The sequence below is a fragment of the Ceratotherium simum genome, chromosome 8, assembly GCF_057802395.1.
Source record: "Ceratotherium simum simum isolate JZ-2026a chromosome 8, ASM5780239v1, whole genome shotgun sequence".
Classification (NCBI taxonomy): Eukaryota; Metazoa; Chordata; class Mammalia; order Perissodactyla; family Rhinocerotidae; genus Ceratotherium; species Ceratotherium simum.
The window spans coordinates 189,917-205,892 of NC_141907.1; the positions used below are offsets into that span (position 1 = coordinate 189,917).

Here is a 15,976-nt window from a genome sequence, read left to right on the forward strand (position 1 = left end):
AAAATTAAATCCACTGAAGGATTCCTCAGTCACGCTTTCCAGATTTACCTCAAGGGCTCAGTGGCTGCCATGTGGACAGTCTCCTTCATCACGGAAAGTTCTGGTCCAGAGCTGTGCTTCATTCTCTTCATCTTTGTTCTTTTGTAAGTGCCTCAGACCCGCCTGTTAATCTTCCTCAGTAACTAACTCTTTCCCTCCCTCCCTTCCCTTGTTCCTTTTTATGAAAAGTTAATTGAGCTTCAAAGATTGGTTAATAAAAAATGCAGTTATGGATGGGGCCGGCCCGGTTGCGCAAGCGGTTGAGTGCGTGTGCTCCGCTGCAGCGGCCCTGGGTTCGCCGGTTCAGATCCCGGGCATGCACCGACGCACCGCTTGTCAGGCCATGCTATGGCGGCGCCCCATATAAAGTAGAGGAAGATGGGCACGGATGTTAGCTCAGGGCCAATTTTCCTCAAGAAAAAATGGGGAGGATTGGCATCAGATGTTAGCTCAGGGCTAGTCCTCTTCACAAAAAAAAAAAAAAATGCAGTTATGGAAAAACTTGAAGGGTAAACGTGACATAAGTTGGATGTGATATGAGCATCATGGAAGCATTTATCAGGCCCACTGTTCCCTGTGGTGGTTAACCACCGTTGTCACACCACAGGAGTTCTGCGTGGCGGTCAGCCCTGACGCTTCCCCAGTTTGGCCGCAGCTGTGCCTCCCTCTTCAGAAGGGAGCAGGCCAGCGAGGCTCTGCCTGCACGTTCCCACCTGAAGGGACAGGCAAGTGGGGAGGTCCATCGAGGTCCTAAGGAGACTCAGGCTGAGTCCCACGATAGTCACCAGCCCCACCCACCCTCCCTCAGCCAGTAGGCTGGGAAGCAGACCAGCTGCTGGCCACCTCGGAGCCCTGAGAGCCACTCGCCCAGAGTGGAGGCCTAAGTCTTTCCAGAGGCCTCTGTGCCACCCCTGCCCTGTCTGCTGCCCCGTGGCCGGCCTGCCTCTCACCCTTGCCCCTCACCTGCACTCACTCTCCCCTGCGCTCACCCCCACCCCTCCCCTGCACTCACCTCACCCCTAACCTGTGCTCCCCCCCACCCCTCCCCCCCACCCCTCACCGGTGTTCACCCTCACCTGCACTCCCCCCTCATCTGCGCTCCCCCTTCACCCCTCACCTGTGCTTACACCACCCCTTACCTGTGCTCACCCTCACCTGCATTCCCCCACCCCTTACCTGTGCTCACCCTCACCTGCACTTACCCTCACCTGCTCTTACTTACCCCCACCCCTCACCTGTGCTCACCCCTCACTTGTGCTCACACCCACCAGTCATCTCTGCTCACCCCTCACCTGTGCTCACCTGGCTCCTGCCTAGCAAGGCCCTGAAGTCCCACTTGAGCCTCACATAGGCCCCCTCCCTGGTCCCCAACATAAAACACTGTGCTTGTTGTGTCTGTCATCCATCTCCCACCAGAACTCCATGACCTTGTCTCCGCTGTGGATCTGTGTGGATAGCACGTGTGGGTGACACCTCCCCTGTCTTGTGTGTCTCCACAGGCTTCAGAATGTAGCACAGGATTCCAGGCCACCATGTACAGGTAAATGCAGTTTAAATTTTGATTTTTCTCTTCTTTCAAGTGCATGTGAATTGATTAAATTTACCTTGAACTACACTTTGTGAATATATTGTAGCCATAGAAGTCGATTCCTTATAACTCCTTTAAAATGCAATCTCTGGGGGCCGGCCCTGTGGCTTAGCGGTTAAGTGCACACGCTCTGCTACTGGTGGCCCGGGTTCAGATCTGGGTGCGCACCGACGCACTGCTTGTCCGGCCATACTGAGGCGGCGTCCCACATATAGCAACTAGAAGAATGTGCAACTATGACATACGACTATCTACTGGGGCTTTGGGGAGAAAAAGGGGAAAAAAGGAGGAGGATTGGCAATAGATATTAGCTCAGGGCTGGTCTTCCTCAGCAAAAAGAGGAGGATTGACATGGATGTTAGCTCAGGGCTGATCTTCCTCACCAAAAAAAAAAATGCAATCTCTGATAGCTCCAGAGCAGATTGGGGCACAATTATTTATATATATTCAAATTTTTCTCAATTAATATTTCTGATTGACTCTTTCCACTGTTCACTACATGGGACTCACCTAAAAATTCTAGTAAGACCTAATTACAGGGCCGTGTGTATCACATAAATGACATTAAATGGAATAACAGGTGCCGTTTCTGTGCTAGAAAATGGACAGAGAGCAGGGGCAGAAGGGAGGCGCAGCAGTGCAGAGCCAGTGTGCAGAGTGAAGCAGCCGAGCTGGAGAAGAGCCTCCACGCAGCAGCCTGAAGCGCCCAATGCACAGGCAGAAGGAGGGAACAGCAGACGTCTAGAGGAGGTGAGTCCTGGGCGTCTCAGGGGCCTGCAACGTTGGGTGGGGGTCGAGGTGTTCAGATGGCTGTGTTCCCTTTCACTAGTGAAGGTTCCAGGTATTCCTGGTCTTCTGTCTCCTTCCTGTAAGGCATCTGTGAGACAGACCAGGGAGGAGGGCGCCTTGGGCCTTGCTGGCGGTTGCTATTTGCGGAGGGCACAGGACTGGAATCCTGTCCAGTGTGCAGTGCCCAGTGCTGTGCAGGGGCTACTGAGCATGGGAGGCCCAGGGTTGAGACTCTGTCACAGTGATGGTGACAGTGAGCACTTGCCTTTCCTGAGTGCAGCTCCTCATGTGCCTGAGGCCAGGAGGGTGGCCAGCCGTGGGGGCTCAGCGTGGAGGTCCTAGCGTGGGCAGAGCCAGCAGTCTGGGCTAGGGGGACAGGCCAGTCTCGTCTCCAAATATGGGTGGTCAGTGAGCAGTGGCCCCCTTTTCCAGGCTGGTCTGGGCCAGCCCTCAGCCAGGCACTGCACTCGGGCAGCCTGTCCTTCTGTCTTTCCTTATCTTTTATGACCCAGACGGTGTTGAAAAGTGCCCTCCCTCACGGGTCTTGTCTGGTGCAGTGAGACTCGGGGGTGCCCTTTCGGCAGGAGTCCTTCGTGGTGTGATGCCAGGAGGTGCGCCTGTCGTCTTTCTTGTCCCCGCCTGGGTGTCACCTGGTCGCTCAGTAAGTGATTTCTCTGAGGTTTCTCCACCCTGAAGTCCCCGCTCTCCCCTGTGGCTGAGAAGTGTCTGGTGGGACTTGATGGATGTTCTTTCCCTCAGCAGAGTCCCCGTTTAGCATCCACTGACGATTCTGAGTAGCTGTCCCTGCAGGTATGTCGTGGGTGCTGGTTTTCTACTCGCAGCATTCCCTCCACGTCTGCCAGTTCACATTCTCCTGTAAAGAAGAGTGTTTCTTACTTGTTTGTTTGTCTGTCTCAGTGGACTCATGGGCTTCTCTGTTATTCCGTTGATTAGAATCTGATTCTGTCTATTAGCCTGATGACAGTCACTGGTTATCTGATGCTCCACTTGTCCCTGATGTGGCCAGTGGAGCCCCCTTGAGCTGGCGCCGGGTCCCCTCTGCTCTGAGCACAGTGGGCACTCCAGGTTCTATTATGTTTCTTGCCCAGCCCTGGGTCAGCCGCATGTCCAGGCACCCCTGGTTGATCATAGTGGACAGTGGTGTGTACACACCAGGACCCGGGGCTGCCAAGGAGCGGTCACTCCCAGGCCCTCCCAGCAGAGAGAGCTGGGAAATGAGTGTGTGAGTCCACAGTCACGTGCAAATACACATCTATATCTATCGACCTGCCTATCCACTAAACATGACTTCACACTGACACTGATCCCAGCAAAGGAGATGCAGACCCTGCTCACAACGAAGAAGGCGCAGACCCTGATCCCTGCAAATAAATGCAGACCCTACTCATAGCAAAGGAGACGCAGACCCTGATTTCTGCAAAGGAGATGCAGACCCTGATCCCTGCAGATGAAATGCAGACCCTGCTCACGATGAAGGAGATGCAGACCCTGATCCCTGCAAATAAACATAGGCCCTGCTCACAGCAAAGGAGACACAGACCCTGATTTCTGCAAAGGAGATGCAGACTCTGATCCCTGCAGATGAAATGCAGACCCTGCTCACGATGAAGGAGATGCAGACCCTGATCCCTGCAAATAAACATAGGCCCTGCTCACAGCAAAGGAGACACAGACCCTGATCCCTGCAAATAAATGCAGACCCCACTCATAGCAAAGGAGATGCAGACTCCAGTCCCCGCAGAGGAGAGGCAGACCCCTATCCCTGCAGAGGGGCAAGAGGCCCTGTTTGTGTGTGTCAGTATGCTTGTGGAGTTTGTCTTGGCTTTAGTTTTAGTTTGGTGGTTCAGTAATTTCGTGGTTGGAAGACATTTTATTGCTGAGTATATTACTGTGTGATAAGAATATTTGCACATTGCTGAGCACATCCTCAAATTCTTAGTGGCCCATGTGTAAACAACTGCTCGATAGAAGACTGAGGACATAGTGCAGCCCTCGGTCAGGGCCAGCGGGTGGACATCACACCCTGGGCTTCGGCAGCGGTCACAGGAGACTATTTCCAAGTTGGCACTGTCCTGTTTTCTGCTTTGCTCTGCTGGGGAATGATTCTAGGGTTTTGCTTCTCTTAGGTTGTTATCTCCTTTTATTTCCTGCTCCACAAGGAAGCCTGGGCACTTCTTCACCGAGATGGTTCCCAGAAGGTCAAAGTTCCCGGCCAGGGCTCAGTGCAAGCACTTGGTGAAGATGCGCAAACCCACGTGGGCTCAGAGCTGGTGCGGCTTTGCCAACCTGAGGTTGTTTCCTGTGGTGTTAGGATAACTGGACCCGTTGGCTTAAGGAGCCATTAGAATGTTCCAGCCATTAGATGAGTTCCATTTCGTCTTTTCTAAAATACTAGTGACAGCAGTGACCCCCGTCCTGTAGACACACCTGGCTGCGCAGGAGGTGGGAGAGGTCATCTCTAGCAGGGACCGTGTGTCAGCTCATGCCTGCTATTAGGGGGAGGAGGAGAGATTTGGGTGAGCAGCCAGCAGTGTCTGCTTCATATCTTATTTTCTACGAGAAATTTAGAGGGTTTTTGCTGGTTTGGAGGCACACTTCGTTTTTATACGTGAATTTAGTCTGGCGGTCTTGAATACATTAATTCACTCTGATAGTTCATTGATTTGATGGGTTTCAGTATAAGTGATGATTTAGTCTCCAGATTGCCCCTCCCCCCTGCGTCCTGCATGTCCTCGTCTGCCGTGAAGCCCTGGCTGGCCCCCTATGCCGTGATGCGCAACGGGGGGCACAGCTGGCGTTCTCACCCTCATACCTCATCCAGATGGAAATGTGTCTGATGTGCTCTGAGTGGTTTGCTTTGCTTTCCTTTTTTAAATAGTGAGGAATAGTGAGTGTCCTTGCCCTGCAGCCTATGAGCCGTATTCATTGTGGCCACTGGGTGAGGCTGGTGCTATCTGGCTGGCCCTCTCTGCCCACACTTGCCATGCGGCCAGCCGCCTTCGGTGACACCGTCGGCCCCTTTAGGCCTTTGACTCCCATGTCCTGGAGGATCTGTTTCTGGTCTCTGTGCAGAATTCCGCTCGAAGGCGTACTCTGAGAGCATTCCTTCAGTGGGAGTTCGCTGGAGGCCTGCCTCGTGTGGGCATTTGTGCCAGTTTCCTGTTGCTGCTGTAACAGGACCACACACTGCGTGGCTAAAGCAACACAAATGTGTTATCTGACGTTCTGAAGGTCAGAGTCCACAACAGGCCTCCCGAGGTGAAGTTGCGATGCTGACAGGGCTGGCTCCTTCTCGAGGCTCCAGGGAGAACCCATTCCTTGTCTTTTCCGGTTCTGGGTCGTTTCACCGGAAACATCTTTGCCGCATTTTCACCACATAACTAATTGGCTGCATGCAATTTTGCTGCAAAAGTGAAATAACTGGTTGACGGTTTTGTTGTTGTCATCTCCTTTCTCCATTGACAAAGTCCTCACGGTTACTCCCATCTTCATACGATGTGCCTCTTTGCCCTCACAGCGGTCTGCACGGTGACAAGTGGATATGGCAGTGCTGGTGGTCTGGAATAGTTAGGTTTGTTCCATTCAGCGATGTTAGGGATGGCTTTTTTGAGCTGCCAGATGATGAGGATATGCCCCAGGAGTTGGTTTCTTATTTGAAACACACTACCTTGGAGGAGAAAGAGGGCCAAGGGCCTCCTCTTTGAGGGCACAGAATTGAACCCACATTTCCCATAGAACGAAGACAAGTGCTTAGTTAGGTACAATCCACACACACAAATGACATCAGTTCTTTGTACAGTATTGCCATGAGTCTGCATATCCACATTTTAAATGTATTCCAATATTTTGTATTTTGCTACTAAGTCTTTTTTTGTGACTCATTTTTCATGTTTCATTCTGTCCTTTTTAGTTAATGTCCCCCTTTAATTTTTGTGATTTTCTCTTTTACGGCAAAATTGACTTAACGGCCAATTAGTTATGCAGCAAAAATGCTCACAGCAAAACCACCAGACACGGTCTTTTCCATCTTCCAGGGGTGCCCCCATCCTTGGCTCATGGCCCCACCTTCAAGCCAGTAGCGCAACATCTCCCATCTCTCTCTGCCTCTGACCCTCCTGCCTCCCCCTTATAATGAGCTGGTGATGATGGAGGGTCCACCTGGGTAATCCAGGACCATCTCCCATCTCAAGGACTTTTTGCCATGTGACGTGACACACAGGTTTTCAGGTCGGATGTGGACATCTTCAGGGGCTGTCTCTCGTCCTGCCATAGCATTGTATTAAGCTCAGGAGATGTGATGACAAAACCCTGCCCTCATGGAGCCTGGGCTCTAGTGTAAGGGACAGTGAGAGCTACCACAGCTCTGGAAGGGGACAGCAGGAGGGGGCAGCCTCCCCACCGAAACGGCGACAGCGTGTTGGCACTCTGGTGCACAGATGTTTGCATTTCTACAATGCCGTGTTGTGTGCTGCACTGATGTCCTGTGGGATAAGTGAGGGGTCATGGAGGGCCTCAGGTGCACCCAGTCCTCCCCATCAGGGGCAAGGAGCTCTGTGTGCCCCCAGTTCTGGGCCTGGACTTTGCTGGGCCGAGAGGGTGCTGAGGCCCAGGTGGGGGCAGGGTCCTAGGCTGGTTGGGTGTCCCTTGGACAGGGTGGATGGGGGGTCTGGAGCCCCTGCTGGTTAATAAAATAGCTTTCCTAGCCAGTCCTCAGTGGTGGTTTTCTGTGTTTTGCCATTTTAAACAATTTGAATGAACATCTTTTGAACTTGTCCCATTATTAAGATAACCTTGTAGAAATAGAACTGCTTGTGTTCGATTTGGCACCTAATGGCTGGTGGTCTCTCTGACTACCCGCTTCCTCAGGCCTTGTCAATACCGGACGTTGACTTCCTGATCCTTTCTGACGTCGGAACGACACCTGCTGTAGTCTATGAGTCTTGGCGTATCCGTGGGCTGAACATCTTTATGTATGCTTATCAGCCGTTCTGTTTCTCCACGTTGAGACCTCGTGGGGGAGTCTGCTCCTGGTTCGGGTTCGCCTGGTACTGCTCTCACTAGCGTCACTCGGGCCTTCAGGGAGCCCGACCTAAAGTGGTGACCTGTGTGGTGACCTCACCTGCTCACCTGTGGTTGTTCGTCTCCACGGCTTTACGGAGGAGCCAGAAACTGTAGCAGACCCCTTAGCTTCCTGCCCCAGACCCAGCGCAGCCCACAGCCCTGTCACCAGGTCTGGGCTCCAGCCCACCTGCTCCCCTGGCCTCTCCTCCTCCAGCTTCACAAAACCTCCCTCACCAGCTGGCCTCTGCTCAGTCCTGAGCAGGAGGAGAGGGTCGGGAGCTCAGAAGGGGGGTAGTGCCGCGGGTGGTTAAGGGGCAGCAGCAGTGCATTGGGCTCACAGAGCCTCTGCAGCTTGGACCTGACCCGGGCCTCCACTCCTGTCACAATGAGCTCTCCTTTGGGAGGGACGTGCTGTAATTGATTTACATTGAATCTGGACCTTTGATGGAACGCATTGGGGTGTTTCATGTGTTGATTAACATGCATTTTTCTCTTGCAGAAGCCAAAGATGTTGACCAGAAAGATTAAACTCTGGGACATAAATGCCCACATCACGTGCCGCCTGTGCAGCGGATATCTCATCGACGCAACCACAGTGACCGAGTGTCTGCATACGTGTATGTGCAGGGTGTTCTAGACTGTGGCCTTTGACAGCCGTGTGTGTGTGTGGTGACCGAGTATCTGCATACGTGTGTGTGCAGGGTATTCTAGACCGTGGCCTTTGGCGGTTTCTAGCCATGTGCTCTTTGACCATGTGCTCTTTTACCAGAAACTTTTAGCTGAAGCACAGAGCAGGACACAGGAGCAGGAATATAGATGATCTTGAAGATAAATCAGAAAAATTATTTCAAATTAAAAATACTGTGGGTAATTTCAGTAGTGATATCATTTAAGAAAGCTAAATACAGGAAAACTTTAGTTATTTCTTTATAACGGCTAAATCAGTAACTGTGGTATGATAGAATATTCATTTCTATTCTGCAGAAATGCTTATTTTTAAAATTTCTGAATGAACTGCGTAAACTTTTTAAACAGGAATCTGGTGGTCTGCGCCTCACGGCTAGTAAGCCCGTGTTTTGATTTTTAGAAGACTTGTAGCTTGTGCTAGAGTTGGATTTTTTTTCTTTTTTTAAGCACCACTCGACCGAAAAGGAGATAATCGTTGTTTACCTTGAAACTTAGTTGTCGTGTGAGGATGGTTGAGAATGCCAGTGAGAAGTACACCTGTCGATTTCTGAGGAGTACTTTCTTTATTTTTTTTTATTTTTTTTTTTTATTTTTATTTTTTGTGAGGAAGATCAGCTCTGAGCTAACATCCATGCTAATCCTCCTCTTTTTACTGAGGAAGACTGGCTCTGAGCTAACATCTATTACCAATCCTCCTCCTTTTTTCCCCAAAGCCCCAGTAGATAGTTGTATGTCATAGTTGCACACCCTGCTAGTTGCTGTATGTGGGACGCGGCCTCAGCATGGGAGGACAAGCGGTGCGTCGGTGCACGCCCGGGATCCGAACCCGGGCCGCCAGTAGCGGAGCACGCGCACTTAACCGCTAAGCCACGTGGCCGGCCCGTGGAGTACTTTCTTTAGACAGGATCTTTAAAATAAAATAATTACCTCTAAGATCACTTTTGATCTGCATTTTTTCACTTTAGAAAATAAAATATTTGCCAATTTTTATGGAATTTTTATTTTAAAGTTAATTGTATTTTTAGATATCGGCAAGCATAATTTTATGTTATTTTCATTGACTTTTATTTAATTTTGTTGTACAAAAGAAGTCTCCTGGGTGCCAGCCCAGTGGTGTAGTGGTTAAGTGCGCGTACTCCACTTTAGTGGCCCGGGGTTCGCAGGTTCGGATCCCAGGCGCCGACCTACGCACTGCTTGTCAGGCCATGCTGTGGCAGCATCCCATATAAAGTGGAGAAAGATGGGCACGGATGTTAGCCCAGGGCCAGTCTTCCTCAGCAAAAAGAGGAGGATTGGCATGGATGTTAGCTCAGGGCTGATCTTCGTCACAAAAAAAAAAAAAAAAGTCTTATGATCCTTTAGGCTGACTTAAAATTTTAACTCTTGGCCCTTATGGTGAGAACACTCGGACGAGACACTGCAAGTGTGTCCTGATGGTTTCTCAGCTCTTGACATCCAGACAGCTGCTCCCCACTTGAGTTTCTCTCCCTGTTGTTCCTGAGCCTCAGCCCTGTCGAGTAAGGCAGCTGGTCGAGCCACTGTCCGTGGTTGGGAGGCTGAAAGGAGGTGGTGTTTTGTTGAGCGCCTGCGGGGCGGGTGTCCGCTGGGCCTTGGTGTGTGTCTGAGCCCGAGGCATGTCAGCGCTTGGTTTTGGGTCCACTTTCTGACAGCAATGTGCTTTTGCCGACAGTCTGTCGGAGCTGCCTGGTCAAGTACCTGGAGGAGAACAACACCTGCCCCACGTGCCGGATCGTCATCCACCAGAGCCACCCACTGCAGTACATCGGGTAAGTGCCCGCGCCCATCCCCAGCGCCGCCTCTGTGGCCCTCGTCCTCTGTCAGTGACCTGCTTGGGGCCGAGGGCTCCTGTGACCACATGTCAGGCAGGAGTACTGGGCTGCTCCTGCAGGTTCCGGCAGCCTTCACTCACATTGAGTCGCTTGAGAAACCTGAGGACCCCGCTGGATTTCACCAGTTTTACACTAGCGTGGCTAAAGTTTACTCTGAACTGGGCAGCAGCCCTTAGACCTGCCTTTCTGCCTGGGAACGAACTGGCTGGCTCCTTGGGCCCCTGGACCAGGTCCTTGCATGTGGCCTGCATCTCGCTTCCTGGGGCCAGTGGCTCTCCTGCCCTGTGCTGCCTTCTTGGGTCTCGGGGAGACTGGGCCCCCTCTGAGTCCACACTGATTCTGAGGAAGGGTCAGGAGATGACACAACCCTGACCTGGGGGTCAGGCCAAGGAGGGCAGGAGGTGCTGGCTTGTAGCTCTTAAGCAGAGTTTACGTGACTTCCAGATTTGGGAGCCGTTTTAATGGAAGTGAAGTGCTCCCCACACCACATGAGAACAGCACAGGTAAGTCTGGAGACAAGTTTTGAAGGAAGAGAGGCATATTTGTGTGTTCACACCTAAAGTTGTGAAATGCATCGTGCACGCAGAAGAGTTTAAAAACGCGTGAACAGGGCCAGCCCAGTGGCATAGTGGTTAAGTTTGTGCACTCCGCTTCAGCTGCATGGGGTTCACGGATTCGGATCCTGGGGGCGGACCTGCACACCACTCATCAAGCCATGCTGTGGCGACGTCCCATATACAAAATAGAGGAAGATTGGCACAGATGTTAGCTCAGGGCCAATCTTCCTCACCAAAAGAAAAAAACAAAAACAAAGACAAAAACGCATGAACAGCTTAAACCTCTTTGAAGGGAACGGCACTCCAGTCAGGAAGTGGCAACCGCCAGGCCCAGAAGCCCCCTCCCTGCAGGCCAGTCTTCTCTGCATTTGCGCCCCAGCCAGCACCAGACAACACAGCTTGGCCTCCCCTATTCTCCAGCTTTCTACCAGCGTGTTCTACCAGCTGAGTTCTCGTGCACCCTGCCGATGACTCGGCCAGTTCTCCAGAGTCGCTGTACGTGTGGAGCTGCGGCCCACAGCATTCCCCAGGAGGAGGCCCACTGTCTGCTGAGTTCTGTTGTGGGTGGACGTCAGGGGCTGTCCACTGTGGGCTCTCCTGCACGGGTGTCTCTCCTTGGCTGTTCCCGGGAGCAGAGTGTTGGGGTGTGGGGATGCATGCCTTCCCAAGCTCTCCTGGCCTGCATGGCCTGTGGGTGCCCATGCGCTGCATTCGCGCCCATCCTTGCATTGCCAGATGCTTACCTTTGCCGCGTGGTGGCTCTGGAGGGATCTTGTTCCTTTACCCTGATTATCCAAGCCCGGGCCTCTTCCCGATGTTACCTAGCCATTTGGGTTTCTGGGGGTGGCTGTTCACGTTTTGTGTCATTTTTCTACTGAGTTTTCTGTTTATTCTGCTCTGAAGAAGTGCTTTACATGTTCTGGGTACTAGTTGTTGGCCAGAGCTAGGGAGCTTTCCTGATGTGAACTGCCAAGGGCAGGTGGTGGAAGGGCGCCATGCTGGCGGGGGCGCTGTGGGACTGCTCCTGCTCTCCCTGCCCTGGCTCTTGACAGGCAGGGCTGTCTGCAGAGCGGAAGCCCTTTTATTGTCTGAGACGCTGTCATCACAGGCCTGGCTTAGTGTGCTAACACGGAGAAAGAAAGAAGGCTGCACAGTGGAGTTGGCTGGGTGCACGCCAAAGAAGTCTGCAGCTTGGGTCGCGGGCCTGGCCCTGCCTCCTCCTTGTGCAGTGACCATGCGGTGACGAGGGCCAGGGAGGCAGAGGTGCCAGAGCTGGGTGGACATGCTCAGCCCTGAGGCCTGCCCTGGGCCCTAGGCCTCCGGACGGCTCTGTCCTGGTAATCCTGTCCCTCACTCCTTGCTTTCCGGGCTCTGCCTGGAACTGCACTGGCTGGGGTGGTCATTTCGCCCGTCCTGACGCCAACTCTGAGTTTGACTCAGAGCCTTGTTCCTGACGCAGCTTCACCAGCCATACCTGCCACAGCCTCCCGCTGGTTCTGCTACCCCCAGACCACGAGGTTGCCCCAGTAGAAGGGCCTCCAGCTTCAGGCTGGCAGAGTGAGAGGGCCGTGAGGCAGGGCGGAGCCGTGGGGCCTGGCGACATCGCTTGAGTCCCGGGCAGTGGTTCAGGACTTAGGAGGTGGGGTGTTGCCGAGCAGGGCTGGCCATATACAGATGCCAGACCAAGCTCGCAGGGTCTGGAGGATCGGTGAGGCAGCTCTGCACTTAGAGCTGAGGGCTTTTGCCTTGTGGGCCTGGTGGAGACCACAGAACAAGGGAAGAGGTGAGAGGGTGTGTGACCTGTAGCGTGGAGTATAAATGTGAAAGCTGCAAAGAAATGGCCTCTTCTTCAAGGGGCTGCCCCCCAAGAGCCTGGGTGTGGCTGGACACCAGGAGAAGTGCCCATGCTGTTCTGTCCTGCCCACTCACACCCTCCCCGAGGAGAGCTCCCTGTACCCCTCCACTTTGCGCCCCATGGGTCCTTGGCCAGGCGGGCGGGGCCTGGCACGGTCGCTCATGGGACCCAGATGTCAAACTCTGAAAGTGGTTCAGCCCAGCGCCCGCTGTGGGAATCAGGCAAGCTTTACAAAAAGGAGGCAGAGGTACAGTAGGACCGTTGAGGGCATTGTGTGCACTGAAGGTCAGCTGTCTTATAATGCTTCCGTGTGCCTGTGTGTTATCCACACGTCCACGTAAACGTGAGTGTCGTGACTGAAGTGTATTTTTTAGTGTGGGTCGTGGTCAGGAATGTCTGAGGTCTGGCATACCTCGGACTGGCTCATCACTGGAGACTTTCAAAGCCTAATGTCCATTAGAACTTGGAAATCCAGCAGGCAAAGGGCGCTGGTCACCAAGAGGGTCTTGTCTATGTCATCATTATTTGAAATGTTCATAAGCAGCTAGAACCTAAATTAAGTGATGCATTAATTCAGGTCATATGTAACTTTTGCCAGCACATTTTTTTAAGTGCAAACTAGAAGCAGAATTCAACCAGAACTCCAAATTTGTGATTGTGGAGTTTGATATTGTTAAATGGAAATGTGTGAGAATTATAGAATTGACACTTCCAGCTAACCCCACCTGTTCTGTTCTTTTCGCCAGTCATGACAGAACCATGCAGGATATTGTTTACAAGTTGGTTCCAGGCCTCCAAGAAGGTGAGTGTCAGATTGTCCACTTGGATCCCTAAGTCTGAAGCCCGGCCTCGGAGCGCCATCTCCTGGGGGCCCTAGCTCTCTGATGAGAGGCCCCTTTCTTTGGCAGCACCACCATTTCATTGTGGTCCCTCCTTTTTCTTGCACTCGTCTGCTCCTTCATTCCAGAGCTGCTGGTGTCTGTGTTGTGCGTGCCAGTCCTTGTGTGGGCGGTGGGGGCAGAGCAGGGACAGGCAGCCTCCCTACTCGTGCCCACACAGCAGGGAGATCAGGAGCTGGTGTGTCTGTGAAGTTTAGCTATATTCACAGTCAAATCTCGTTGAGAATTAAAAAGGAATATCGTGTAATACAAATATCCTAAAGGTGAGAACGGCCACTCTTTTTAAAACTTCCACAATTCTTGGGCCGGCTCCGTGGCTTAGCGGTTAAGTGAGCGCGCTCTGATGCTGGCGGCCCGGGTTCGGATCCCGGGCAAGCCCCAAGGCACCACTTCTCCGTCCAACGCGAGGCCGAGTCCCACGTACAGCAACTAGAAGGATGTGAACCTATGACATACAACTATCTACTGGGGCTTTGGGGGGAAAAAATGAATAAATAAAATCTTAAAAAAAAAATAAATAAATAAAACTTCCACAATTCTGAACACTGAGACCGTCGCGGCCCTTGATTGTGGGGGTGGTGATAAGGAGAGAGGGACAGAGGGACGTCGGCCTCAGGGTTCCGTTCATTGTCAGAGGGTGGACTGGCGTGGCAGTGCCTGCCACTTAGGTACACTTTCTTTCAAAGATAAGATATGTTAAGAATTCGTTTGGGCTGTGTTTCCTCATCATTATATTTCAGAAGAGGGTTATAATTTAAAATACAGCCTACTACATTAGATCATTAGATATATCTGGCCTTGAATACATATCTGAGGGAATAATGTTGGTAAAGTCTTCTTTCACTGTTCACAGAATTCATTCATACGAGAAGAATTTAAATTTCCTGAGTAAACGTAGATAGAAACAATCATCTTTTTATATCTTAAAAGTTTTTTAGTTCTGGGAAAAGACAAAGAATGCATCAAAATAAAATACCTTAAAAAATTATTATAGATTATTTTAAACATACAAAAGTAGGCAGAATCGGGTAAAGAGTCCCATATATTTATTCCCCAGTGTCAGCAGTTGTCAACTCATGATGCATCCTGTTTCAGCTGTGGCTCCCCAACCCCTGCCTGTTATTTCATCTGAAAATGTTTCCATTTGTATCCCCAAAAGATTAGGATTCTTCTTAAAACACAGGACCACAACACCTTTATAAATCTAAGAAAAATAGGCGTAGTACCTAGTGTCAAATATCCAGTCAGTGCCGACATTTCTAGCCGTCCAGTGAACACCACGTCTTGGGGGTTTTCTTTGTTTTAGTTGATTTTAGTCGGGATCCAGGTAAGGTCTGCCCTTGGGCTGACTGCTCTGCACCTTCTCAGCCCCTCCTGTCTGAAAGTCTGGACTTGCGGAGGACTCCCTGTTCCTGTGAACTGTGGGTCCAGAGGCCTGATCGGATTCCAACTCGTGTCTTCAGCAAGCCCGCTTCTAGGTGGTTCTTCCACTTGGACCGGTGCCATTGACCGGTCTCTTGTGTGTTGTCCCAGTAGCCATTCACCCCCAGAGCTTAGATGCATAAGTCCGTCACAGGCAGCAAGCCTGTTGTTACCACTCTCTTGGTCCTGCTCCATTTATTTAAGGTGGAATTCTTCCACAAAGACATACGTCGCTGCTTGGTTTCCCTGAGGTCCAGTTTGTATAGAAAAGCAGAACAAGTGCATAAGTCTTTTCTTTCTTTGTTTAAAAAATAACGAACTGGTTTATTAGCTGCTCCAGCCTTAGTCAGTTAGGCGGGTTTAAACATTTACATGATCGCAGTTTATTGCAATTACTGTCCTTTCAGAAACTCAAGTCCTCTCCCATCTGTGGCCAGCGGGCACTTGTCACGTGGTCTCCCAGGTCTTTCTGACATAACCCAGGGAGTCTGAGGTGGCCTTGCTTTCCAGTTCGGGCGGGGTCTGGGCTCGTCTTGTCGACCCGGCCCCCATGCAGCACTGGCCACTTCCCCGCAGAGCCCAGGTTTCCCTCGGGTGCAGAGGTGTCTCAAGGCCAACAGTCAGCATGCAGGTGCTCCCTGACACATTTTTAGTGGAGCTCTGGTTTATGAAGAAGGTGGTGCCCGTGTGAAGATCCTCCTGGACAAGTTGGGTGTCCTGTGCAGCAGGAGAGCACATGTTGTCAGTTCACCTTGACGACAAGCCAGCGTGGTGTCCGTTGGCTCCAACCTAACGTGGAAGAAATGGGGAGATCTCCAGGTTCACACTCTCACCCCAAGGCAGCCGAGCTCTGCCCGTAGGCTGGCATCTTTTCTGTCGAGGCAAACACTTCGTTTCTGTTTCTCAGACTTTCAGTCGTTTGTTGCTCTTTACAAGGTCATTGTAAGTTTGAAATCCTTAACAGCATGACTGTGTTCTTGATGCAGTTTCTTTGGTTTTCCTTGTTGTGATAATGTTGTAAAGCTTATTTCTCAGAACGGGGGCCTCTACCTGGTCCTTCAAATAACCGAGAGCACGTTCCACCATGATATGTGTGGTGAGCCAGCCGCAACCTGGGGGTGCGGGCGTGTTTCCTAGAGGATGACCACGACCCCTCCTTCCTGACCCCACTTCCGTCCTCTCAAGTAATTTGGAAAAGAAAAATCAGT

General features: G+C 51.6%; 1 protein-coding gene across 3 annotated transcripts in view; it reads left to right on the forward strand.

Annotated features, from left to right (window-relative positions):
* Positions 1-15,976, forward strand: part of PCGF3 (polycomb group ring finger 3) — a 68,472-nt gene that overhangs the window by 18,365 nt on the left and 34,131 nt on the right. The window contains exons 2-6 of one of the 3 annotated variants that reach the window (XM_014788803.2): positions 1,539-1,579; positions 2,208-2,377; positions 7,998-8,115; positions 9,876-9,972; positions 13,194-13,249. In XM_014788803.2, coding sequence (XP_014644289.1) covers positions 8,007-8,115; positions 9,876-9,972; positions 13,194-13,249 — 262 coding nt within the window. In that variant the 5' untranslated portion in view covers positions 1,539-1,579; positions 2,208-2,377; positions 7,998-8,006. Of the gene's footprint in view, positions 1-1,538; positions 1,580-2,207; positions 2,378-7,997; positions 8,116-9,875; positions 9,973-13,193; positions 13,250-15,976 lie in introns of those variants that run through there. The other 2 variants (XM_087434757.1, XM_087434756.1) reach the window with 2 other exon arrangements.